The 26,205-nt window shown below is 39.8% G+C and overlaps 1 protein-coding gene across 1 annotated transcript in view; it reads left to right on the top strand.

Moving 5' to 3' along the window:
• Nucleotides 1-24,399, top strand: part of LOC132826925 (serine/threonine-protein kinase 33-like) — a 104,398-nt gene extending 79,999 nt beyond the window's left edge. The window contains exons 5-13 of the mRNA XM_060843225.1: nt 2,110-2,248; nt 6,041-6,129; nt 10,943-11,036; nt 11,144-11,219; nt 12,595-12,707; nt 14,037-14,122; nt 17,590-17,784; nt 23,072-23,278; nt 24,274-24,399. Of these exons, the coding sequence (XP_060699208.1) occupies nt 2,110-2,248; nt 6,041-6,129; nt 10,943-11,036; nt 11,144-11,219; nt 12,595-12,707; nt 14,037-14,122; nt 17,590-17,784; nt 23,072-23,251 (972 nt within the window). The 3' untranslated portion in view covers nt 23,252-23,278; nt 24,274-24,399. The remainder of the gene's footprint in view (nt 1-2,109; nt 2,249-6,040; nt 6,130-10,942; nt 11,037-11,143; nt 11,220-12,594; nt 12,708-14,036; nt 14,123-17,589; nt 17,785-23,071; nt 23,279-24,273) is intronic.
• The last annotated feature ends 1,806 nt before the right edge of the window (nt 24,400-26,205 follow it).

Raw genomic sequence — 26,205 nt, 5'->3', positions numbered from 1 at the left:
CCTGATTGGGGCTGTTAATCTGGTCCAATCAGGGAGCCCTGACTGACAGATATAAACAGGAGGGTCAGAGGTCCTGCTCACTCAGAGAGTTGGTTCTAAGGGAGTTGAAAGTGTCATGGTGTCTCCACCTGTAGATAAAGGGTGACTTGGTGACAGGTTATTGGCCTCTGTAGAAGGGGAATGGTTGATCACAATTCCCAGTCATGAGTCCCTCAACCCAGCCTCTTCATCTGAAATGAGGGCTTGAGATTTATTTCTACATTAGAAATGTTAAGCAATGAAAGTCAGGGAATGAGTCTGGGAGGCTTACTCTTCGGAGGGTCGGTGTGGACTTGTTGGGCCGAATGGCCTGTTTCCACACTGTAGGGATTCTATGATTGAAATCTGCCCTGTGCTTTTTTAGGTATCGGCCACTGCTGAAAAGAAAGCCCTCAACCAAGTTATCAGTGTCTCTAACCCATGTGCAAATTGCTCAACTGATTAAATCTGCAGCTGTGTTAGGTCCATAGGTTGGGGTAAAACAATTTTACCATCGACCTTCAGTAACACACCGCTGCTGTCACACAATTCACTGGATGAGATGAGAGTGTTTTGAATGTGAGGGTCAAGGGCATGGCTGGCTTCTGCATCAATGAGGTAATGCTACATGCATCCATTCTGTCCTCCAGAATTATCAGACTGATTCCTCAGATTGCAGGATTGACACATGTAGAGAGAAACGATTCACTGGAGTTCAGAAAAATGGGGAAGGAACCTCCTAGAAACCTATAAAATTCTAACAAGATTAGCAGCGTAAATGCGGGAAGAATATTCCCGTTGAGCACTGAGTCCAGAACCATGGGTCACACTCTAAAGATACGGGGTATGCCCTTTAGGATTTAGATGAGGAGAAATTTCTTCACTCAGGGCATGGTGAGCCTGCAGAATTCTCTGCCACACAAAATGGTTGATGCCAAAACATTGAATGTGTTCAAGAGGGAGTTAGATATAAGGCTTAAGGCTAAAGAAATTAATGGGTTTGTGGAGACAGCAGTAAGATGGTACTGATTTGGATGATCCGCCATGATTGTATTGAATGGTGGATGAATCAAGGTCCAAATGGCCCACTCCTGCTCCGATTTTCTAAGTTTCTATATTTTCCTGCCTTGCTATTCGGAGTCATGAGTAGAAAACTAAGTGAATTTCACTTGACTGTTTCCATTCGATCTTCCAACAAGGAAGAAGGGCTTGTGGATGTAATATCAGCAACTGGAGATATTGGGAGAAAGTGAGGACTGCAGATGCTGGAGAGTCGGAGTTGAAAAGTGTGGCTTATGTCCAAAACTTTAACTCTCCTGCTCCCCTGATGCTGCCTGACCTGCTGTGCTTTTCCGGTGCCACACTTTTCAACTGGTGACTTTGGCCCTGTCTTTATCATGGTGTCAGATAGATATAATTTCATGTATCAGCGGTAAAACACAATGGATTGGTGTGATGCACCATCACAAGAACATGCAACAAGCACTTGATTTCTGATGGTTGCTGTTCTCACCTGTGTTAGCCAGGGAGGGTAGTGAGCAGAGGGAAGAAGGATGACTGAGTCACTGACTGAACCAACCCTCCTTTCACTCAGCTGACTAACGCAAGCTCCATTTGGACAAATGCTTTGGAATGGGTTATCTACCCACCCCGTAGTTTTAGTGATGAAAATGTGACTTGCAAGGTAATGATCTATAAAATTATGCATGCAACAGTGGCAGAGTCGATCCACTCTTTTTATAATGTAGTAGATTTAAGAAACGGTTTGTCATTTGCTGCTTCACTCATGAACCCACCATCCATTACATGCCTTGCTTTAGAGAATCAACTCCTGGGTTAGAATCCAATCCTACCCAATGAATTAATATCTCCTGTCTGTGCTGGTGGAAGCTTCCCAAGTGAAACTACCTCTGGCAGTGTATAAAAGGTAGTCAATTGTCTTTCTGACTCACTCACTGAGAGGATTGTTTCACATTCTGCACATTCACTAGGTGACATCAAAATGTGTGACTTTATCGGTTCTGTGACTCTACAAATACAACCGTTAACCAAAGGCCTACTGTTCTTCTCCAATTCTCCTGTCTGATTTAGAAAGTCTATCTTGTCATTGAATTCTGTGAGCTTGGGGAGCTGAAGGGCATTCTGGAAGAGAAAGGCCATCTGAGTGAGTCTGAAACAAAACATATCATATCCAGCTTGGCCAGCGCTATCTTTTACCTCCACAAGAACGGTAAGATGCCCTGCGTTACATTAATGGATATGGCATTGTAGCTAATACTGTTCTATTCATTTAAAAAGTGAGGTCTGCAGATGCTGGAGATCAGAGCTGAAAATGTGTTGCTGGTTAAAGCACAGCAGGTTAGGCAGCATCCAAGGAACAGGAAATTCGACGTTTCGGGCCAGAGCCCTTCATCAGCAATGTTCTATTAATTTATACTGGTTACCTACAACTGATCAAACACAAGTTCCTTATTTGTGCCTCCTATTAGAAATATCAGATAGGAAATGTGACAATTAAACAATGTGACAGTCAATTCATTTAGTACACATCTTGAGTCATTATTAAGGTGTACGTTGTATATGTTCGTTACAAAATGTTGCATTAATTTCCAACTCAATCTATCATGCAAACTTATGCCAATATTGTGACACATCTCACATGTGCAACATATCCTTGAGTTAGTAATCAAGGAACAGGAATTAGCCATTCAATCCCTGGAGCCAATACATGTCTGGCCCATATATGATAGTATAACTGCCCAACTCAGAGAGTTGTGGGTTCAAGTCCACTCCAGAGACTCGCACACATAATCAACTGTGACATTTTGAAGTTATTATTTTCTGAATTGGAATGTTAAATCAAGCAAACTTTGCAACATCACTCTTTGTAAACAATTGGGATCAGCTCAGATGGAGTTTAGAAAAACATTTTGTCCTCCTGGACCATATTACATGAACCATGTAACTTGCTGTAATGTTAAAATCCACCTTCCTGGTAATTTGTATGCATCTTCAGCTCTCAATACTAACATACCTTCATGTTCAAATTTGGGATTTATGCATGTCATATTTATAGACCCAAATAAATCAATACTCTGTATAAATGCTTCAGAAACAATAACAGTTAAATGTTAGACATTCAAAAAAAAATCATTCATGCCATGTGGGGATTATTGGCAAACCCAGCATTTATTGTTCATCCTTTAATTGCCCTTGAGAAGGTGTGATGAGCTGCCTACTTGAACCAAGGCAGATTAAGTGGATTACAGATTTTCAATGTGATTTTGTTACATGTGAGTGACTTGCTACATCATTTTGGAAGGTAGTCAAGAGATAAGTTTATTTTGACCAAAGTGAGTACAGAGAGGTTTCCTTGTCTAAAGCATGTTTTTTTATATATGACAATTCAGTTGTTGCTTGGTGTCCATCAACTGATATCAACATTTTGTTTATTCAATTAATAAACTACGAGTTTAAATTCCTCAGCTGCATTGTTAGGATTTGAACTAATTTCTCAACTTTAATAGACTAGCACTCAGGACTCCTTGTCCAGTAATACAAGCACTGTGCCATCGTACCAAAGAAATCAAGGCACATTCTCTTAAGTTAGTAGATATCAAAAAAAAGTACTAAAACAAAAGGTGGTGAAAATATGAATGAGTGACGAGACGTTGACGTGTTTCCCCAAAGATCAGAAACAATGAGTAATCCATTATACTGCCTCCGTAATCATTGAGCACATCACACCTATTGTACACCAGCCTCAGATAATCATTAATTATATTGTATTATTATTTGAAAAGAAACTGTGTGATCCAATTAGGCAAATCCACTTTTAACTGTTGTTCCAAATGTTCTCTGACTACTTGAGAAATAGTGCAGCTCAATACTTCATTCTGACCTCATTGAAATAAAGTGCAAGCTGTCTACCAAATGAAAAGCAGGAGTAATACATGACAGCATATTCTGAAGAATCAGACGATGAGGTCCTACTTTAGGTACAATCGGTGCTCTGTGTGCAAATTACATGAGCAGTTGGAAAGATTTTCGTTTGACTTTGCCCAAGTTCACTTCGATGTTTCCAAAATTCAAATATTTCATGTGCCCCCATGGTAATCAGGCAGCATTTTAGGTTATAAGTTGTTAAACAATTGCTTCTCCCTGTATTTAAAGAGTGGTAGTAGTATAGTTTTATGAAGAGAGCTGAAAACACACTGACCAGTTGTATAGTGCACTACCCTACCAAAACATTTCACCAGAGAGATAGAAAACAAATTGGTAATCAGGCACAAATGGAGATATTCAGTCAGATGCCCAAAATGTTTGGCCAGAAGGGCAATTTTTAATAAGTGTCTTAAAGAGAGCTAGAGAGGTAGAGAAGGAATTCAGGACTTCAGGCCCAGATTACTGAAGGAATAACCACCAAGAATGCTCTAGAGGCCAGAGTTGGCTGAATGTCTTGGAGAGTTGGAAGACTGGAGGTGATGACAGGTCTTGGTGGGATGAGATTATCCAGGGACTTGAAAATATTTTAAATATCAAGACATCACATGAGTGGAAACCAGTGTTGGTCGAAGCTCACAGAGGTGATGGGTGAGTGAAACCTAGAGCAAATTGGGACACATCAGCAGAGTTGATTGAACTCAAATTTACAGAGGGTAGGATGTGGGATAACAGCCACAAATGTGCAGGAATAGTCATGTCCAGAGGTAACTAAGGTAGGAATGAGGGTATGAGCAGCAGATAAACTGAGGCCAAACCAACGTCAGATGATACTGCAGAAGTGGAAATTGGCAAACTTAGTGACAGGGGAAATGCATGACGAGAAGATTATGACAGGGTCACATGTGACATTAAGTTTGCAAGCAGTCTGGACTGGTCTCAGATGGTTATCAGGAAAGGGGTGGAGTTATCACTGAGCTGCTCCAAAGGGATGGAGGCTCAGAGACAGAGTTTGAAAAAAATGTAAACAATGACAAACATTGGAAACAGTCTTCCCAATATTTATGCTGTTGTCACAAATAAAAACATTTACAAGCTAAGTGTCTAGTTCAGCAATTGTGAGTAACCTGATTTTAAATAATTGAAAGTTACTTTTAAAAACTTTTAAAATTTGTTAATTACATTGGTGTAAAATTTCTTAGTAAACTGAAATAAAGAAATCCCGAGCTACTAAAACACATCTACTAGCCCCCTTGCAATTTAATAAAAATATGTAGATATTAAAATAAAAATTAAACCTTTTGAATGTGTACAGTGAGCACAATAAGTAGGGAATTCACCATGTGATTAATGTAGTTTAGGGATGTGACTAGTGCTTTGACTGGTTTCCAGTCATGTGTTTTTTTTCAGACTAGTACAATCAATCATCACTATTCAATTTACACTGCAAGTAATTTTCACTTGCAATTTCTTGATTTTGATTTGCTCTGGTTTGGCCAATCTTAGGTTAAAAAATATCAGTTCAGCTCAGGGGGAACACTAGACTGAAATGTCCTGCTTATGTGATGAGAGGGTTGTGTACATTCTCTGCTCCCTTGTGTTATACGACCAGGTTGGTTGACATTGGGCAGCATGACCAGAAGGTGATGGGCTTGAGACTAGCCTACAGCGATGGCACTAAATCCAAGGAACTATCAACAGAAGCTTTGAAGAAAATGAACAGCAGCCATTCAAGATTCCAAGCTCAGGAATCTCAAACAAACCAGACCAGCAAAGTTTTGAAACTAAAACATTAAGGATGAATCCATTTTCCCAATGGGAAGTAGCACTCAGGGGATGTTGTCCAGTTATAAGTTCCTTTGATGTCTACCTATCAGCAGTTACTCCCTACTGAATTATGGAATGAACACCAGCAAATGAAAATATAATTGATTAATCTGGGCATCCAGCAGTGGACCTTACGATCCCGAACTGGACAGCCTGACCTTTCTAATTAAACATAGCCATACTGACTTGAAAGCTGTGAAAATTATTTTAGATCAACTCTGTTCTTCTTTTAATCAAATCTCTTCTTTTTAAGATATTATTCACAGAGATCTGAAGCTGGAAAACATCCTGGTAAAAAGTAATAATAATGCAGATGATGAAGAACTAAAACTTAATATCAAAGTAAGTTTTATAAATGATGCACCTGTTTTCATTCATTAAAAATTGGAATCAGCAGATTGTATGATACATTGTATATTACAATAGCTCTCGGTCAACTATGAAAAATGATCAATGAGTATCAAATCTTGACCTAATCCACTAGTTGCATTTTATTGCAAGCACAGGGCATTGGTAGTACATATGTAGAAGCCAAAAATTTAGAAAAGGTAAGCTCTTGAAACTCACTTTAATATTTTCCTCTTTACATAGAACACATCACTTCATTGAAATTCACATTCTCTTCCAGTGGAATCTGGAATCTTTTTTTCCAAAATCTTTTATTCATTCATGGGATAGGGGTGTCCCTGGCTAGGCCAGCACTTTTTGCCCAGAGGTCAGTGAAGAGTCAATCACATTGCTGCGGGTCTGGAATCACAAGTAGGCCAGACCAAGTAAGGATAGCAATTTCCTTCGAGTATCTATGAACTAATAAAGCTTTCAGTTGAATATAATTTTGTCAATAATCAATTTGCGACTAGTGACTTTTGAAGACTGAAACTCTCTGTTCTAGAATATCACTGGATGCAAATACAGGTCCAGAGTGAGACTAAGGCTACACATTGTAAACCAATACCACAGCTATGCCCTGTTCCATGACATAGGCAAGTGTCCAAAATTGAACTCTTTTAAAATGTTTAGGGGGAAGCAATAGTTTTGTGATATTATCAATGAACTGCCAATTTGGAGACCCAGGTAATGTTCTGGGAATTTGGGTTCAAATTTAACAATGTTAAGTCCATGCTCCCAGTTATTTAACAAATCTTAAAAAGGCAATTAGATTATATCACAATATGTGACTCTCTAGAATGAAAGGTCTCACTGTCTGTACAGTCAGTCAGCTAACCAGCCAGTAACTGAATATGTAATGTACTAGTGATATAAGTAAAGATATAACTTGGACAATATACAAATCTAAGCTGTCATATCAGTGTACATAGCTTGTTGTTAATTAATTTCCAGATATCTGTCTCAATAAGGACCCAGGTGTCTGTAGTATACGTTATACAGGCTAACAAATAGAAAAGAACATCAATTGATCTCAGCAAGTGAGCATCACAAAATGCTGATAGCAAGTGAGCATGAGAAACTAGTCATAAGTCAGTACTGAAGATGAGAAGGTGATAATAGTAATGGGGGTTGTGAGAATTATTTAGTTAACTGTCACCAATCATCTGAGTTCAAAGCTGTGATTCATATCTAACAATCAATGCAGATAATGACAATTGTACTAAAATGTGCTCATAATAGCAGAGGAATAGTTGTGAATATGCTCTCTCTCTTTTAGAAAAAAATGTGAGGCCACAGCTTGCCAGTGTTTTTTTAAAAAAAAAGGTTCTAGAATGAAGTTCAACCAAAACATTAGAGAAAAAAAATCTATATTTTGCTAAAGCTTATCTGTACCTAGCTGTCAGTTGATTCCATCACATTGTAGTTTTGGAAATGGCAAAAAGTTTTTTAAAAAGCATGCATTATATCACACCAATATTTGTTCAGCACCAATGCAACATCCAGGCACTGCCCAGCTATTTCTTTCAAAATAAAAGCAAAAGAAATCAGCAACAAGGAGAGAAGAGGAAGATTTTAATTATAAAGATAGTCTGAATAAACTGGGACCTTTTTCACTGGAGTGTAGGTTGAAATGTGACCTTGTATAGGTTTATAAAATCATGAGGGTAAAGATAGGGTAAATGGGAGGTGTCTTTCCCTCGGATGAGGGGATTTCAAGATGAAGGGGCACATTTTTAAAGTGAGAGGATTGAGATTTTAAAAAGGCATGAGGGACAAACTTTTTAAACAGAGCGTGGTTCGCATGTGGAATGAACATCCTGAGGAAGTGATGGATGTGGGCACAGTTACAATGTTAAAAAGACACTTCAGTAAGTACATGAATGGGAAAGATTTGGAGGGATATGAGCCAGGAGCAGGCAGGTGGGACTGGTTTAGTTTTGGATTATGTTCGGCAGGGACTGGTTGGACTGAAGGGTCTGTTTCCTTGCTGTATGACTCAATGACTCTATAGCTCTAAGAACATCATTACACTTCACTGCAGATTCTTTGTGTACTGGCATTCTTAAAGAGCAAAAGCTGCACAGTAAGAACAGAAAGCAAATATCTGATCATGGATTGGCACTTCAGTGACATTCTGTCAGAACTTCAGTTATTCAAAGAAAGAATAAATCTCCATAGACAAGAGCTGTTAAACAAAGGCAGTGAAACCTCTTATCATGTTGGAAAATGAAGGACGAGCAAAATGAAAAGCCCTGATATTTTTTGTAATAACTGCAAATTTCCTAATTTTTAGAAAGTCAGCTTTAGATCCAAACCAACTTCAGGGTACATAAGCTTGTATTCATATTATATTGCCAACAGCCAATGAAACAATCAACCAATTCATAGACAGATATTGATTCACCAAAGCTAACATAACTGAAAGGCTTACGGAATGGTCACTGCCTCTGACCCTATCAAATCTTTCTGAAAGGTAGTGCTTTGTAAAGTTAAAAGTTATTACTTTGACACAAGAAGAAGAATGCAGGCTCAAAGTGAATACAGCAGGACAGCAACACTCACGGGTCTTCCAGTCTACAATGCAATTGCAGCTGTCAATAAGTTCAGCAAAACAGCCAAATCCTGGAAGAGATGTGGGCTGTTTTACCCACCAAAACATTGCCCGGCATTCCATATGCATTTCCTGTTCCACATGAAGTGAGCTGAAATTTACAAGTCCAAGTACTGGGAGAAACCCAAATTGCAACACCTCACTGCACTTGAACATGTGAAGACAAACTAACAAAGTAAATATGTCAAAGACATTTCCAAACTTTTGTTCATGGCATCCAAGCAACTCACTCCATTTATTTTTAGGATTTCCAAGAGATAATGGTAATGATCCGGTACATGTGCTCAATCTGACACACCACATGGATGCTATCAAAAAAAAAGATGAAGCCTTTAACTCCATCCAAGTGGTATATGCCAAAAGAAATATGCAATGTGAGCTATATGCCAAAGTTGACACTGGTGCAAATGCAAATATCATCCCTTTATGCATTTTTCGTGAAATGTACTCAAGAAACTGGTAGAGCATGAAGCAGTCCACACTTGATGAGTTAACAGCTTACAATGAGACTGGCATCTCCTGAATTGCATACTAAACATCAATACATTTCCTTATGATAGACATGAGAAATATTTTATATCATTGATACAACAGGATCTTCTATCATTATTCTAGCAGCATACATAGATAAATATATTATAATCAGGCTAATGAACTCATCAATTCCAACATCAAAGATTCCAGACTGTAGTATCAAATCGATCCTTGACTTGACTAAACTCTACCCTTTGGTTCTATTGGGAACTTTAAAACATCTTTAAATTTTAAAGTGATACAGTGCAACATTGGAAAGATGTACAGCCAAACATCAACTCTCCTTGTAAGTGCTCAAGGTCGAATGGTACAAAGTAACATCATTTGCAAAGTTGAGCGCTAATTGATTGGTGCAATGATTTACTTTTGTTTTGAAGAAAGATGACACTATATGTGTATGTTTAGATTCAAGCCAACTGAACATTGAACTAAAAAGATATCTAACCAACATTCCTAACCTGGAAAAGCTTAATTCCAAGTTCTCAGAAGCAAACATTTTTCCAAGCTGGATGTCAGGGTGTTGGTTCGTACGTCTTTCCTCAGTCATTGGGAGAGACAACGTTTAGAGCACACTTCTATAGATATCGTTTTCACAGGTTACCATTTGGATTAGCTGTGAGGATATATTCCAAAACCATATGGATTACATCACCAAGTATCTACCAATTTCGGTCTGTATTCCAAATTATATCACAGTTCTCCAGAACACGAAACAAATGCATGACACAGCCGTTTCTTCAGAAGGGTCATTGGACTTGAAATGTTCATTCTGTTTTCTCCCCACAGATGCTGCCAGACCTGTTGAGATTTTCCAGTAATTTCTGTTTTTGTTTCAGATTTCCAGCATCCACAGTTCTTTCAGGGTTTTTAAAAATCAGAACAGGTTTCCTGTTCTTCAAAGCATAAAGAGGGACGGTGTATTATTGCCCCCGATCTCAGAAAGGCAGTATACCTTTATACCAGCTGGACGACATTAAAACATGACGTTTTGGTTTAAAAAGTCTTCATCCTACTTTTTGCATAACTATTCTTTTAAATAGCTCATTTAACCTTAATGTTCCTTGATAATGCTGTAAATATTAGCCCGTCATTCCAATTCTGATTGCAAAGTACATTTTAAAAAGAAAACTGTAGACACTGGAGATACGCAAAAAAAACCCAAAAAGTGCTGGAGAAACTCAGCAGGTCTGTGGAGAGAAAAACAAAGTTTTAATTTCTGGGTCACTGGTCTTGAAATGCTAAACTCTGGTTTTCACTTCACAGATGCTGCCAGACCTCCTGAGTTTCTCCAGCACTTTCAGCTTTTCTCCGTTCCCATTCTGATCATTGCTGATGGAATGTTTCCCCTTTGTTGGTAACTATTGATGGCAGATTTCAAGTAATGACATGATTAAATTCAATAGCGAAGTGGTCTTCTGATACTCATTTCCCTTCCTCTCATGTGAAGAAGGTTTATAGTGCTATTGGCCAGAATGAGCAATTAGAGGCACTGGAGCTGAATTCCCCCAGGATGAAGTAGGAGAAGGACTGGAGGCCACTTTCTCTTTGATGAGTTTCTGCCTTTAGGAAGAGGAGAACATGCTGTTATTGAAAAAAAAACATTTGCTTCTCTGTTCACAGGTGACGGACTTTGGCTTGTCTGTATTAAAGGATGGTGCTGGTGTTGGCAGTGAATCGATGTTACAGGACACATGTGGTACACCTTTATACATGGGTAAGCAGTGAATAATTTGCTCCAGGTTATGTAATGGAAAAGGAAATTGTAAAGTAGAACCTATGTTCTCTAATTACATTTCTAATCCTTTTCTCATTATTCAACAGCCCCAGAGATAATCAATAACTATGACTACAGCCAGCAGTGCGACCTCTGGAGCATTGGAATCATTATGTATATCTTGTATGTACTCACTCCATTTATTTTTAGGATTTTCTAACTGTCGTTCTTCCTGTGAAAACCTATGGGCATTCTTATACATATGCACAATTGGCTTAATGGCAGGAGACAGAGAGTGGTAGTGGAGGGTTGTTTTTCGGACTGGAAGACTATCATCATCAGTGTTCCACAGGGATTGGTTCTGAGTTCTCCTTGTTTTGTCATAGATAAAAATGATTTTGATGAGAATACAGAAGGGCATGGTTAGTAAGTTTGCGGATTATACCAAATTGGTGTCACAGTAGATGCTAAAGGAGGTTAGGCTGGGACTTTTTTTCACAAGAGCATAAAACATTGAGAGGAGTCCTTATAAAAGTTTATAAAATAATGACAGGTTTACATAGAGTTAATGGTAGCTGTCTCTTCCCAAGGTTAGGGGATTTCAAGATGAGGGAGCACATTTTTAAGGTGAGAGGAGAGAGATTCAAAAAAGACATGAGGGGCATTTTTTTTATACAGGGGGTGGTTCACATGTGGAATGGACTTCCTGAGGAAGTACTGGATAATAGCCCAATTACAACTTTTAAAAGACATTTGGATAATAGGAAAGGTTTGGAGGGATATTGGCCAGGAGCAAGCAGGTGGGACTAGTTTAGTTTGGATTGTTGGACTGGTTGGACTGAAGGGTTTGTTTCCTTGCTGTGTGGCTCTATAAGTAAATCGATCCAAATAAAGCCACTCAGGATTAAAAGGTTAATGTTGAGAAGGTGGTTCCACCTATGAGCAAGTTCAAAACAAAAGGCCATGATCATAGGGAATCCCTAATAAATCCAGTAAAACTGAAGACTGGTGAGAACCAGGAACTTGCTCTCAAATGAAGTTATTGAGATGAATAACAGATGCAATTAAAGGAAAGATAGATAATTACATGTGGATTAAAGCAATACTATTTTGGTTGGATGAAGTAAGATGGTAGGAGATCCTTGGAGGACAGGAACTTTGAATTGCTCAGTTGGCCTATTACTGTGCTTTAAAATTCAATGTAATAATAAAGTGCCCAATTAGTCTTAGCAATTGCCATCCCCCATGCGGCAGTCAAAGACTTTTAATTCCTGACTAATCACAAGATAAGGCTTTGCACCAGGAAAACAGTGAGCTTCATAATTTTCAAACAATCCACTGCTGGTTTGTCCATCAACAGCAGCACTTTGGAGATTTGCAGTTGATAATTATCAATATTCCATTGCCAGTTTTGTCTTCCCAGACCTAATACCCCAAGAGAAGATGATTATACATATTCATCGAAAACAGAAATGTCCAAATAGTCTCTGCATTAATGCATGGTTCTGAGCAAACTGAAAAGCTAAGGATGATGTTTTATTTTTGTTCTGTCTTACAGGCTATGTGGTCAAGCTCCTTTTACAGCTACAACTTCAGAAAAATTGTATGAGGAAATCACAAAAGGGGAGCTAGATTTTTCTCATTCATCTCTGAAGTCTATTAGTGAGAGCGGTAAGATCCTTAAGTACAGTGGTAATGCACATAAGCCCAATGTGACAAAAGAAGGAATGACTGATTACCCTGTCTGAATTTTCCAAATGTTTTGATAAAGTATCCTGTTTCTGTCCTGCATTTTGGTTGAAATTTAGCTTGATAATTTATTAGTTTTTAAAAAAATTGTCAGGGGTATGTAAGAAATTCAAAGTTACCTGCAAACATCAACATCTTTGGCTAGCTCATTACCTTGTGACACCACACAATTCAAGTACAAAACTTGCTACATGTCTTGAGAAGAGGTGAGTCTGATTAAGAACTATTTAAATTCAGAAAGTGTTCTTTTGGTCTTCCTCTACCTGGTTATGATTGTCACCTTCGCAAATTCTATCTTTGTCACAGAATCATAGAATCGCTAGAGTGTGGAAACAACCCTTCGGCCCAACAAGTTTGCACCAACCCTCCGAAGTGTAACCCACCCAGACCCATTCCCCTATCATATTATGCTATATTTATCCCTGGTTAAAGCACCTAACCTACACATCCCCAAACACAATGGGCAATTTAGTATGGCCAATTCTCCTAACTGCACATCTTTGGATTGTGGGAGGAAACTGGATCACCCAGAGGAAGCCCACACAGACACGGCGAGAATGTGCAAACTCCACAGTCTCCTGAGGCTGGAATGGAATCCAGATCCCTGGTGCTGTGAGACAGACGTGCGAACCACTGAGCCACGGTATCATTGGATAGAAAGTACTAGCCCCCTCGTTCAAATGTGAACACGTTACTGAATGTGTCATGCTTCTTAAGCATGCTAAGTGTCAGTCTATTTATTGACTATAATATGAGTGTGATGATGTACAGAGCAAGGAACAAACTGCTCTATTGCTGGTTCTCCTGTGAGTCAATTGTTTAAATGAAGATGTGATACCAAACATTCAGCTACAATATTTCTTAATTGTAATTCAACTGCTTCACATAACTGAATCCTATTAGTATACTAGAGTGGACAAAGTTAAAAACCACACAATGCCAGGTTATAGTCCAACAGGTTTATTTGGAGGTACTAGCTTTTGGAATGCTGCTCCTTTGTCAGGTAGCTGTGGAGCAGGGTCATAAGACAGAATTTATAGCAAAAGATCACAGTGTCATGCATGCACTAATATCAGATATCGAACAAACCTAGATTGTTAAGTCTAGGTTGCAGGTTTCAGTTCAGTAATACGTAAATCCCAGAACTTCTTTCAAATTACATTCTCGAGATAACTTAAGTCTTCTGTTGGAATACTGTACAATGGAAATATTAACCAGTATTTTCCATATATTATATATATATTTTAACAGCTCGCTCAGTATTGAAAGGCCTTCTGTTAGTGGATCCAGCTCACAGAATGACAGCCAGTGAATTGCTAAATCACCATTGGATAACTGTGAGTAATTATTCATTAAATACTTTGAAAATTTAGACTTATCTGTATATCTTCACCAACAAGTGAAGATTTCACTCATGATCAAATTTCATGCATTAAAAAGTCTTAAATTAAAACTCACATAACACCAGGTTATAATCCAACAGATTTATTTGGAAACACTAATTTTCAGAGCGCTGCTCCTTCATGAGGTGGTTGTGGAGAATAAGATTGTAAACATAGAATTTAGAGCAAACGTTTACAGTGTGATGTAGCTGAAATTATATATTAAAAAAGACCTGGACTGTTTGTTAAGTCTCTCATCTTTTAGAATGACCATGTTGGTTTCAGTTCTTTCATATGTAAATCACAAAACCTTCATAAAAAAAATTACATTCTCAAGTGAACTTTAGCAATTGGTGTCATGTTGGCCCAGATAGTGCATTGAAGGTGTGAGTTTCCCTGTGTGAGACTGTCTGTGCCGTAATGGTCAGACTGATTCTAATCTAAAAAACGGATTTACAGAATCTTACATGAATTCATGCAGTTGTTGAGCAAAGTAAAATGTAATTCTGCAAGTCCAAGTTCACCCCACAAATGTGTGTGTATGTGTGCATGTGTGAATGCATGGGTGGGGCAAGTTTGAGTGACTGAGAGTGTGTGTATGTGTGAGAGTGTGAGTGTAAAGAGATAGAAGTCTGTGAGAACATATGAGAGAGGCTGTATGTGTGAGTGTGTGCGTGTGCGTATCCACCTGTCTGTGTGCATATAGTGCAATGGGGTCACCTGTAGTGTGACATGAACCCATGGTACTGGTTGAGGCCATTGCCATGGATACCACACTTGGCTATCAGCCTCTACTCGGCTACTTTTCATTGTTGCCTGTCCCAAAGTCCACCTTGGAGGGTGGTCACCCGAAGATCCGAGGTTGAATATCCCGGATTACTGAAGTGTTTTCCAACTGGGATGGAACACTCCTGTCTGTTGATTGTTGTGGTGGCCATCCATGTTCTTCTATATTTGTATGTTATGGCTGCAATTTGGGGAACAGTGTATGTAAGTATCTCTGTATGCGTATATACCTCTATCCATGAGAGAAAAACTTCAGTTGTGGATGGAAGTAGACTGCACTGATATGTTGTAACTGGACTATGTTCAATTTCATTTTGAAACTGGTTCATTAGTTTGGTGTGCAGAACATGTTGCCTAAGTTATACAATGACAAACATATCGTGAGTAAGATGACCAAAATGATGATAGTGCTCATTGTAATTTTAACAAGAAAAACATATTCAAATATGCCACTGAATATAACAATACAGAGGAATAGCCTGCCATTAAATAGCCTGGGAGAAAACCATTTATTCTCACAGAATCTTCCACAAAACAGTTTAGTTAACTCCCAAAAACTTTTGAAGTAAATTAAAATCACAAAAACCCATTTGGACAAACTGTTAAACCACAGCATTAAATGTTTTCAAATAATTGTTTTACATTAGACAGGGGCACAGTCCTCAATGAATACTTGTGTCAGACATTGGAAAAGGGAGATACAGGTAGAAACATTAGGGGGAAGACTGTGAAATATTAGAAGTTACCATAGAGCGAGAAGGGGTTAATGGGTTCAGCTGCCTTAACCGTGGATAAATCCATAGGCCGAGATGACATATATCCCAGGCTGCTGAGGGAGGAGGTCCAAGGTCTTTGCAACTTGGTCCGGCTGAAATTTGTTGGTCTTCCAGAACAAGGAGTTGACCTTGACCCAGTTTGCAGGCTAGCACATTGCAAGGTTCAGGACTACGTGGTGAGGGATGCACTCAAGCCTGGGGCAGCTGCCACCAAGGCATAGCGGAGAAAGAACATTGTCTGAGATCCTCCTGCTGAAATTAAACAGGGGTCTGTTCAGTAACCCCACAGTGCCTCAAACACATGTAAATATGGTCTTGTACAAGTAAGAGGTGCCTTTGGTTTGTTTGGATAGAATCAAATTCCAATGTTTGTTTTCTTGATATGCTACTGTGTAGAACCGAACTGCGTTTGTGACTAAGCTTTTTTTGTGAATAAAGTATATTGTTGAAATAAAAAAAACTTCAAATCCTCCCTTGCTACAGATGAGATGTCAGAGGACTGGAGAACTGCTAGCATTGTCCATTATTAAAAAAGGGGAGGGAGAGCTGGATCAGAAAATTCAATAGCAGTCGCTGTAAACCACACTGATGGGAAAGTCATTAGAAAGTAATCTGTAGGATAGAAGAGATTTGCAGTTGGAAAGACAAAAGATACAAATTAGTCAGCAGTAGTCAGCAAGAGTAGGTCGTTTTGACAACTCTGAACAAATGTTTGAGGAGTTAGTCAGTAGTGCGTATGAGGGTGGGTAATGTACTCAATGTGGTCTATATGGATTTTAGTGAAAGCTTTGTTAAGGATCCTCATGACAGACTGGTCAAGAACATAAGAACCCAAAGGATCCAACAAAGTGGCATGTTAGATACAAAATTGGCTGAGAAGCAGGAAGCAGAGGGTGATGGTAGAGAGATGTTTCTGTAACTGGAAATCTATTTCTAGTGGGGTTCTGTAGGGCTTGGTGCTGGGACCATTATAGTACACATTAATGATCTGGAATGAAATGACAGGAGTCTGGTGAAGAACTGTGTGCATGACATGAAAATAATAGGGTAAGAATAGTGAGGACTATAACTGTATACCACAGGAGCATTTCAACAGACTGGTCAGCTGGTAGACCAATGGAGAATGGACTTCAACCTAAAAAAGTGTGAGGGACTGCAGTTGGTAAGTCTAATAAAGGGAAGGGATCACATTATGAACTATATGACCCTGGCAAGTATTAAAGATCATAGAGATATCCACAGATCCTCAAAGTTAGCAGAATAGGGTGGATAAGTGTGTGTGTGTGTGTGGGGGGGGGGGGGGGGGGGGGGGGAACATTAAAGGGCTGTATAAGATCATTGCTAGGGTGGTTGGGAAGGTATTTTATCCATTAGTAGAAGGGTCAATAACCATGAGGCAGATTTAAGTTAAGTAGTAAAAGGAGAGTTGAGCAGATTTTCTTTTCTAGTCAGATGCTGGTGGGAATCTGGACGTTATTGCCTGAAAGAATGGCGAAGTCAGTACGTCTCTCAATATTTCAGCAGTATTTTAGATATTCCACTTGTTGCACCATGGCCTCTAAGAGCTGGAAAAGTGGGATTAGAGTTCTCACCAGAATGGACACAATGGGCTGAATGGCTTCCTTCTGTGTTGAAAATATCTGTGTCTCATAACAGCTGTTAATAATTCACAGCTGCTTTCAAGTCTGCAAGGTCTTTGAAATCTGTAGAGTATCAAATTGACTTTTATAATCAATGTTGATACAAGAGGAATACTAGTAGTAGACTTGCGGAGTGCACCTCGCCATCTTTGATCAGTTGCTGACAGTTCTGCCATATTAAGGCATTTGGCACTTCATGTGTGATTTTGCATGTTCTCAGGGGGATGCCAGTAAGAGCAAACGACCCAAAAATGTGTTGGAAATGATGAAACAGTGGAAACTAGATAACCATAGCGACAATGAGGAGGAAGTGGTAAAAGAGAACGGGGTGAATGAGGATAATGACCTTGCCCAATCAGAAACAGACATGAAGACTGACCTCAACTTCAGCAAAGCGCTTTCACGTACTACAAAGGTATTTTTTTCTAACACTTAAAAAAAATCATTTCCATTGCATGACCCAGGTGCACATTCTCAAGGAAGCACCTTGTAGCTGCTCAGTAAATGAACAAATGGGAAGTTTATTGACACAGGAGTTTCTGTATCTAAGACGATGTCACCAAACAGTAACAAGGTGAATGACTAGATATGAAGATAGCGCAGGTAAATGGCAGTGGATAAGAGGAGGGGCTTGAGAAACTGGGCTCTCAAGGAAGGTTTGCAAGAGACCTTATAACAAAGTTATTAAAAATTATGAAGTGTTTTGCTTATAATTACTAAGACATCAGGATATAGAAGGCATTTACCATAAGAGAAAGGAGGAGGTAATTTTAACTTATTCTCTACCTTGTAGAAAATGAGTGATGGTGAACCAGCAAACAGGCTTTTCAATTTGTAATTGACACCACTTGGATGAAAAAAAAACTTGTGCACACATAAATATTATATTTGAGTTTTTTTGTGATCTCAAGATATCCCAATGTACTTTACACACAATGCTGTAAACACTTTTGAGCTATAGTCACTATTCTAATGTAAAACTGTGGTAGCCAATTTATAAGCAGCAAGCTCCCCAAACATCAAGCATGGAGAGAGACAGCAAGCTAACATTGAGTACATTCAAAATGTTAGCTTGCTCTCTCTCCATGGATGCTGTGTGTCTCGCTGTGATCTCCAGTATTTGTTGCTTTCAGTACAGTTTCCAGCATCTGCAGTAAAATGCTCATTGGATGGTGACTCAGGCATAACTAGTAGCTAAGACATTGCAAGATAAGACCCTTGATCTTCTCTGAAATAGTAACATTGTGTCACTTGGATTCGTCACACATCTAAGACTTAGCTTGACATCTCATCTGAAAGACTGCCCAACAGTGCTAGTGTTTTCTGCTGAAATCACTGCAGTATACCTTGAACCCACAGTCTGATGACTCATGAGGCAACAGTGCTAGCAACTGAGATGTTGGACTGATTGTTCTGCCAGATATGTCAGTAACTTCAGTTCATGTATCTGAAACTACTTCAAGCATCAAGTTAAATTCTGACCAGTAATTCAGAGAGATGAAGGATGTGAAAGAGGCTGAAAATTAGCAAAAAAAAGCCAATCATTTACAAACCAGGCATGTAAATTTAATATTACTTGGCAACAACATTTTTTGTGCCATCCTGTTTATGTTATCCAGTGAAAATTGAATTAGAAACTCTTATGATTTGATCAACCATTTTACATTTGGTTTTTCTTGCAATGCATTTTCTGCTACTTACAGTAAACACTTCAATCTAGACTAAAGAAAATCTCTCAAACAATTATTTCTGTATTATCAATAAGTGATAATGTAACTAGGAAGCTTTGGTTTTAGATATGATAGTTTGTCTTTTCTGGAATCCATGATGTGGAGGTGCTGGTATTGGACTGAGGTGGATAGAGTCAGAAGTCACACGACCAGGTTATAGTCCAACGGGTTTATTTGAAATCACAAGCTTTCGGAGACTTCACCTAATGAAGGAGCAGCGCACCAAAAGTTGTGATTTCAAGTGAACCTGTTGGACTATAACCTGGGGATAGGAAGGAAGGAAGAGCTGTTGATGTCATACACATGGAATTTAGTAAGGCGTTTGATAAGGTTGCCCATAGTAAAGTGATACTGAAGTCACATGGTGCGCAGCTTGTTCTAGCTAGGTGGGTAAAGAACTGGTTGAGCAACAGGAGACAGAATGTAGTAGTTGAAGGGAGTTTCTCGAAATGGAGAAAGGTGACCAGTGGTGTTACACAGGGATTAGTGCTGGGGCCACTGTTGTTTGTAATATACATAATGATCTGGAAGAGGGCACTGTTGGTATGAACAGCAAGTTTGCAGATAACACAAAGATTAGTGGAGTAGCAGAAAGCATAGGGGACTGTCAAAGAATACAGGAGGATATAGATAGACTGGAGAGTTGGGCGAAGAGGCGACAGATGGAGTTCAATCCCGGCAAATGTGAGATGATGCATTTTGGCAAGTCTAATTCTAGAGCAAATTATATACTGAATGGAAAAGCATTGGGAGAAGTTGATGAGCAGAGGGATCTGGGAGTGCAGGTCCATTGTACTCTGAGGGTTGCTGCACAGGTGAACAGAGTGGTCAAGAAGGCATATGGTATGGGATATTGAGTATAAGAGCTGGCAGGTCATGTTAAAATTGTACAAGAAATTGGTTTAGGCACATTAAGAATACTATGTACAGTTCTGGTCGCCACATTACCAAAAGGATGTAGATGCTTTGGAAAGGGTGCAGAGAAGATTTACGAGGATGTTGCCTGGTATGGAAGGTGCTAGCTGTGAAGAGAGTTTGAGTAGGTTAGGTTTGTTTTCATTAGAAAAAAGGAGATTGAAGGGGGACCTGACTGAGGTCAATAAAATCATGAAGCATATATACAGGGTAGATAGAGATAAGCTTTTTCCTGGGGTGAGAGATTCAATAATGACGGGTCACGTTTTCAAGGTGAGAGATGAAAAGTTTAAGGGGGATACACACGGCAAGTACTTTACGCGGAGGGTGGTGGGTGTCTGGAATGTGTTGCCAGCAGAGGTAGTAGAAGCAGGCACGGTAGATTCACTTAAAATGCATGAGTAGGTAGGGAGCAGAGGGATACAGATGCTTAAGAATTGGATGACAGGTTTAGATAGTAGGTTTGGATCGGCTCAGGCTTGGAGGACTGAAGGGCTTGTTCCTGGGATGTAAATTTTCTTTGTGCTTTGTTCTGGTGTCATGCGACTTTGGACTTTCTTTAGAAATCAATTGAGAGGACGGAGGAGAAACTGAACACCTTCCTCCAATCTCGAAGTGACTGACAGGGAACCAGCTGGTTCGGTTGCCTTCAACTATTCCGAGGCATACTGCTTAGTTTACTCAGTGCTACCTCAATTTGGTATTCTTCCACCAGAGGGAAATGATAGGAAAGGAACTATCAATAAAATTAATACAAGCAACAAGAGCTTTTCTTTTACTGGACAGCTTATTATGGTTAAACCTTTCAGTCTAAAAAGGTTATAACCGTTGTCATTACTTTCAATTTCATTTTGGCTCTAATTTATAGTTGCTTATTTATATCCAAGCCAATGACGATCCCACTGTGGTAGGATGGATAGCAAATAACAATGAGTCAGTATACAAAAAGGAGCTAGAGAGCTTGGTGTCATGGTGCAATGATAACAATCGCTCTCTCTCAATGTTGACAAAACTAAAGAACTCATCATTGGCTTTGGGAAAAAAAGAAAGAGGACATGCTCTCATCTATATCAACAGAGTGGAGGTGAAGAAGGTTGACAGTGTCAAGTTCCTGGGAGTGATGATAACCAACAACCTGACCTGGACCTCCCATTTAGATGCAATGGTCAAGAAGGCACAACAATGCCTCTTCTTCCTCAGGTGGCTCAGAAAATTCAGCCTGTCCATAAAAACCCTCACCACCTTTTACAGATACACCATTAAAAGCATACTGGCTGCATCCATAATGGCCTAGTATGGCAACTACTCTGCCCAACACCATCAGTAACCACAGAAGATGGTGCACAGACCAGACCATGACAGAAGCCAACCTCCCATCCATGGGCTCTATTTATACTTCTCAGTGCTGCGGAAAGGCTGCCAATATCATCAAAGACCCATCCCACCCGGTAATGCTCTACTATGACCTCTTCCATCAGACAAATACAGAAAGTTGAACACATGCACCAGCAGGTTGAAGAACAGCTTCTTCCTGCCATTAGATTGCTGTATGGACCGGCTAACTTCAAATAATGTTGATCTTGTCAATGTGATCTTGCCTCGTGAACATCCTGTGTGGTGTAATCTGTGTGCCTTACCTTGTTCAGTTTTTTTTTCCCCACCCTGTGATCTGCCTGTCCTTGCCTACTATGCCTGTACTGCTCACAAACAAAAAGCTTTTCACTGTACTTAGGTACATGTGACAATAAATCAAATCAATTAAACATTATAACTTTCAAGCAGTGAACAGAATTAGAGTGGAGTTTGCTCTTGTTTCAATTTAATTTCATCGTGTTGTCTTTGTAGGAGCAGCAAGTTAATTGAATTTTAAGTACTGCTATTTCTTGGTGGGTGACCAATATGTAAATATAACTGTCTGGATGCCTTCCTATGAAGAATATTATTTCTTGAATCAAAGCCAGAGACTGTAGAGGGGCAATCTTACCTCTAACTTTTGTTTCTTTATTTACAGCCTGCTATGCTTCCAAGCGTTCAGTCTCTAAACAAGATTGCTCACTAATATTGGATAACCAATTAACCTAGAGGTTATGGAAGTGGATGCAGAAACAGGAAGTCTTGAGGTCAAATTCAATAAACTTAGTGGGCTGGCAGTTGAGTGGTGTTAGGGACAAAGCAACTAGACAGTTGCAAAAACCCATATAGCTCCAGTGATATCCTTAAAGATGGAAAACTGACAAACCTATTCGATCAGGCCTCCTCATGACTGCACTCCTACATGAGATGGTTGGCACAATATCCTCAAAGTATTGGTATTATACGTTTCATACTTTGTTTTTAAAAGTTAGGAGAAATTTAAGAACTCTACCAGTTATAGAGTCATACAACACGGAAACAGACCCTTCAGTCCAACTTGGACAAGCTTCCCAAATGAAACTGGGTGGCATGGTGACTCAGTGGTTAGCACTGCTGCCTCATGCGGACCTGGGTTTGATTCCACCCTCAGGTGACTGTGTGGAGTTTCACAGTCTCCTCATATTTGCGTGGGTTTCATCCGGGTGCTCCGCTTTCCTCCCACAGTCCAAAGATGTGCAGGCTTGGTAAATTGGTCATGCTAAATTGCCTATAGTGTCCAGGGAGGTGAGTTAGCCACGTGAAATGCAGGGTTACAGGGATGGGGGTGGATCTGCATGGGATGCTCTTTGGAGGGTAATTGTGGACTCAATGGGCTAAATGGCCTGCTACCATGCTGTAGGATTCGATGAAACTAGTCCCACTTTTGCCTGTGTTTGGCCCATATCCTTCTAAACCTTTCTTATTCATGTACTTGTCCAAATGTCTGTTAAACATTATAACTGTACCTGCGTCTACCCCTTCCTCCAGCAGTTCATTTCATATACGAACAATTTGAAAAAGTTGTCCCTCAGGTCCCTTTTGAATCTTTCTCCTCTCACCTTAAAATGACACCCACTAGTTTTGAACTTGCCCACCCTAGGGAAAAGACCTTTGCTACTCACCTTGTCTATGCCCCTCATGGTTTGAGGTTGTGTGTGCTTTCAGCCAACAGGTGCAGGTGCGAGACAAAAACGCCATTCGATTGACATCGCACCATTGCCGGCTACTTTCGCATCAAAACATCATCTGGTGTTCAATAGAAAAGGCCGACGGATGTCCGAATCGGCAATGAATCCAGGAATATTTAACAAAGTAGCCACTCAGACTTCTCTGCTGAAAAGATAACTCTTCATTGAGGAAGCCCATTATCAGGTACTCTAAAGAACAGCAGATGTCTGTTAAAATCTTTGCAGGAGGCAGAACTTTCAATGTTTCAGCACTAAAATCATCTCACAGCACAACGTTTACTCAACTGGAATGTCAGCCTTGAAAAGATAGCTCAACATTCACCACCAGAGAAGGTGGCACCTTCTTTTTCATAATCATAGTGGAGGAGAGCACAGAAGAAAATATATTTGGGTGCTGTACCTTCAGAGAAATTCCTTTCAGTCTGGTGGATTTTCTGATTCTGAGCTGCACCTCCTGGGTAATTTTTATATCATTAGAAGCAGAAAAAGAATTTGCTATTTTCCACATTTCCACTGTTTAAAACATGCCTGCATTTTGATCCACAAACCAAAAGATCACAAAATTCTGCACATACAGTCAGTTCTGCTTTAACACGGCAGTTCCATTCTCGTGCAATCCCATGTTGTAAGAAAAACATGTAATTGCAGCACCATTTAAACTAATGGGGCAGGAATCACGTTATAACCAACACACACTTTAAAACTTCACGCTTTAGAAACAGCGTCCCCAATTCGTCGATTGTGTTATATCGAATTCGTGTTAACAAAACATGTGTGATAGCAGAAAGCCTGTGAATGGAAATCAGTGTTTAAATAAGTTGACATGTCACAAACAATAAGTCTTCCCTCAACAGGTGCTGACAGATTTTCCAAACATTTCCATCTGGTGTTCCGAATCTTCCCCCAAAGTCCAAATAAGATTTTTTGTTTTAATTTACTCATGGGACGTGGGTGTTGCTGGCTGGGCCCAGTATTTATTGCCCATCCCTAGTTGCCCTTGAGAAGGTAGTGGTGAGCTATCTTTGTGCTGTATGTAGACCACAATGACTGTCGGGAGGGAATAATGAAACATTTATTAAAAGTGTCTCACATTCCGTATTGTCATTTCAGTATCTAATCCTCATTGTTTTTATTCCCCCCTCCACTGCCCCCCTTTGTTCTCTCTGGCACCATCTCCAGTAGCTGCAATAGGTCGAAACCCTATTGATCTCCCCAGTTGCCAGCTTACAACCAGCTCTTCAAGTGTGAAACCTGCTTCAAGCTCAGCATGAGGCCACCTTGCAACCGAGAGAAATAATTATTCTCTGTAGCAACTTGTCTTCTTATTTTGGAAAGCAACTGTTCAATGAAACAATGTTTTATTTACTGTTAATCGTATTTGGCTTTATGATTCTTGTCACACTTAAACATTTGAAATCCTGAAAATGTTACAATTAGATGAATTGAATGCTAACCTAATCTACAATTGTGTGCCACATTGCACAATTTGAAACAATATCACTATTAAACGGCGAGAAAATTAAAAGGATGTTGCTAGTTTTGGTATTAAATTGAAGTAGCATTTTAGATATGAAAATCTCTCCGCACCAAACAAAACACAGGTGATTGAGTTTTCCATGATATGGTTTCAAGATTAAGATGCAATTGCTGAAAGACAAGGGAAGGATCAAAAAGACTTAGACATCACTTCATCATACCCTGAGGTTTCCCAAACATACTTCACAGAGCATTGTTTTTGAAGTGTGATCTCACTTATGTAGATAAACAAAGTATTCAACTTGTACATATCAAATGTTGAATGAACAGATGCTGGAGGGTCAGATTTTTCTCTGCAAAGTATCTGCCCATTAGCAATACTTGCCCCATCTGGGTTTCACACTTTCTGGTTGTCAGGTTGTTGAAAGTGCGAGTCAGTCTCAACGCAGCGATGGAAACCAGGGTTTTTGGGAGCTAGGAACAGGCCATTCAGCCCATCGATGCTACCCCATCATTCCATACAACTGGAGCTGATCAAACACTTCAATGCCTTTCACTCACTCCTGAGTGCCACTGGAAACCTGCAAACCTGGCTGAACAAGAGTAAAAATCTCTATTGTCTTAACCAAAGTGACCAAGCGAGGACTAAGGAGTGTACATCAGAGCGGGCGATTTCAAATTAAATCAGGCACAGAGAGAAACAGCGGGAAAGAAAATTTGGACAGAAAGAGATAGAGAATTTGAAAGAGTTTTATTTTCACATGTACTCACACGAGTTCAGTGAAAAGTTTACAAGTCGTCACTCACAGCGCCATTAGATTAGTTTCCCTACAGTGTAGAAAACAGGCCCTTCGGCCCAACAAATCTACACCAACCCTCCGATGAGTAACCCACCCAGACCCATTCCCCTTTGACTAATGCACCTAACACTACAGGCAATCTAGCACGGCCAATTCACCCAACCTGCACATCTTTGGACTGTGGGAGGAAACTGGATCAACTGGAGGAAACCCACACGGACACGGGGAGAATGTGCAAACTCCACACAGACAGTTGCCCAAGGCTGGAATCGAACCTGGGTCCCTGATGCTTTGGGGCAGCAATAAGTGCTAACCACTGAGCCACCGTGCTGCACAGATTCTCTAATACAAATTCTTAGAGAAAGATTTACCAACCCAATTGACAATGGATTGAAGATCAGCATTAGATTCTTTATTTCAGATATTTATTGAATTCAAATTCCACCACCTGCCGGGGTGGGATGTGAAACTGGGTTCCCAGAACATTACCTGGGTCTCTGGACTAACATTCCAGTGATAATGCCACTTATCCATCGCCTACCGCTTAGGTAGAAGGAGTTTGCACATGAAGCACATGGAGCTGTGTTACAATTAGAAATGTTGGTTGCAAACTCTTCAAACTCAATCACTTTAGTGATTAATGCACTCGCAGCCATAGTGTCACCGAGGTCTACAACACAGAAATACGCCCTTCTGCCCATTGAGTTCGTGCCAGTCAAAAACTACCATCTAGCTTATTCTAATGCCATTTTCCAGCACTTGGCCCATAGCCTTGTAAGCATTGGTATCAGAAGTGTACATCTAAATTTTTTCTATCTCTACCACCCTTCCAGAC

This window comes from Hemiscyllium ocellatum, chromosome 23, assembly GCF_020745735.1.
Source record: "Hemiscyllium ocellatum isolate sHemOce1 chromosome 23, sHemOce1.pat.X.cur, whole genome shotgun sequence".
NCBI classification, from domain to species: Eukaryota; Metazoa; Chordata; class Chondrichthyes; order Orectolobiformes; family Hemiscylliidae; genus Hemiscyllium; species Hemiscyllium ocellatum.
This window is presented reverse-complemented; position numbering and strand designations above follow the sequence as displayed.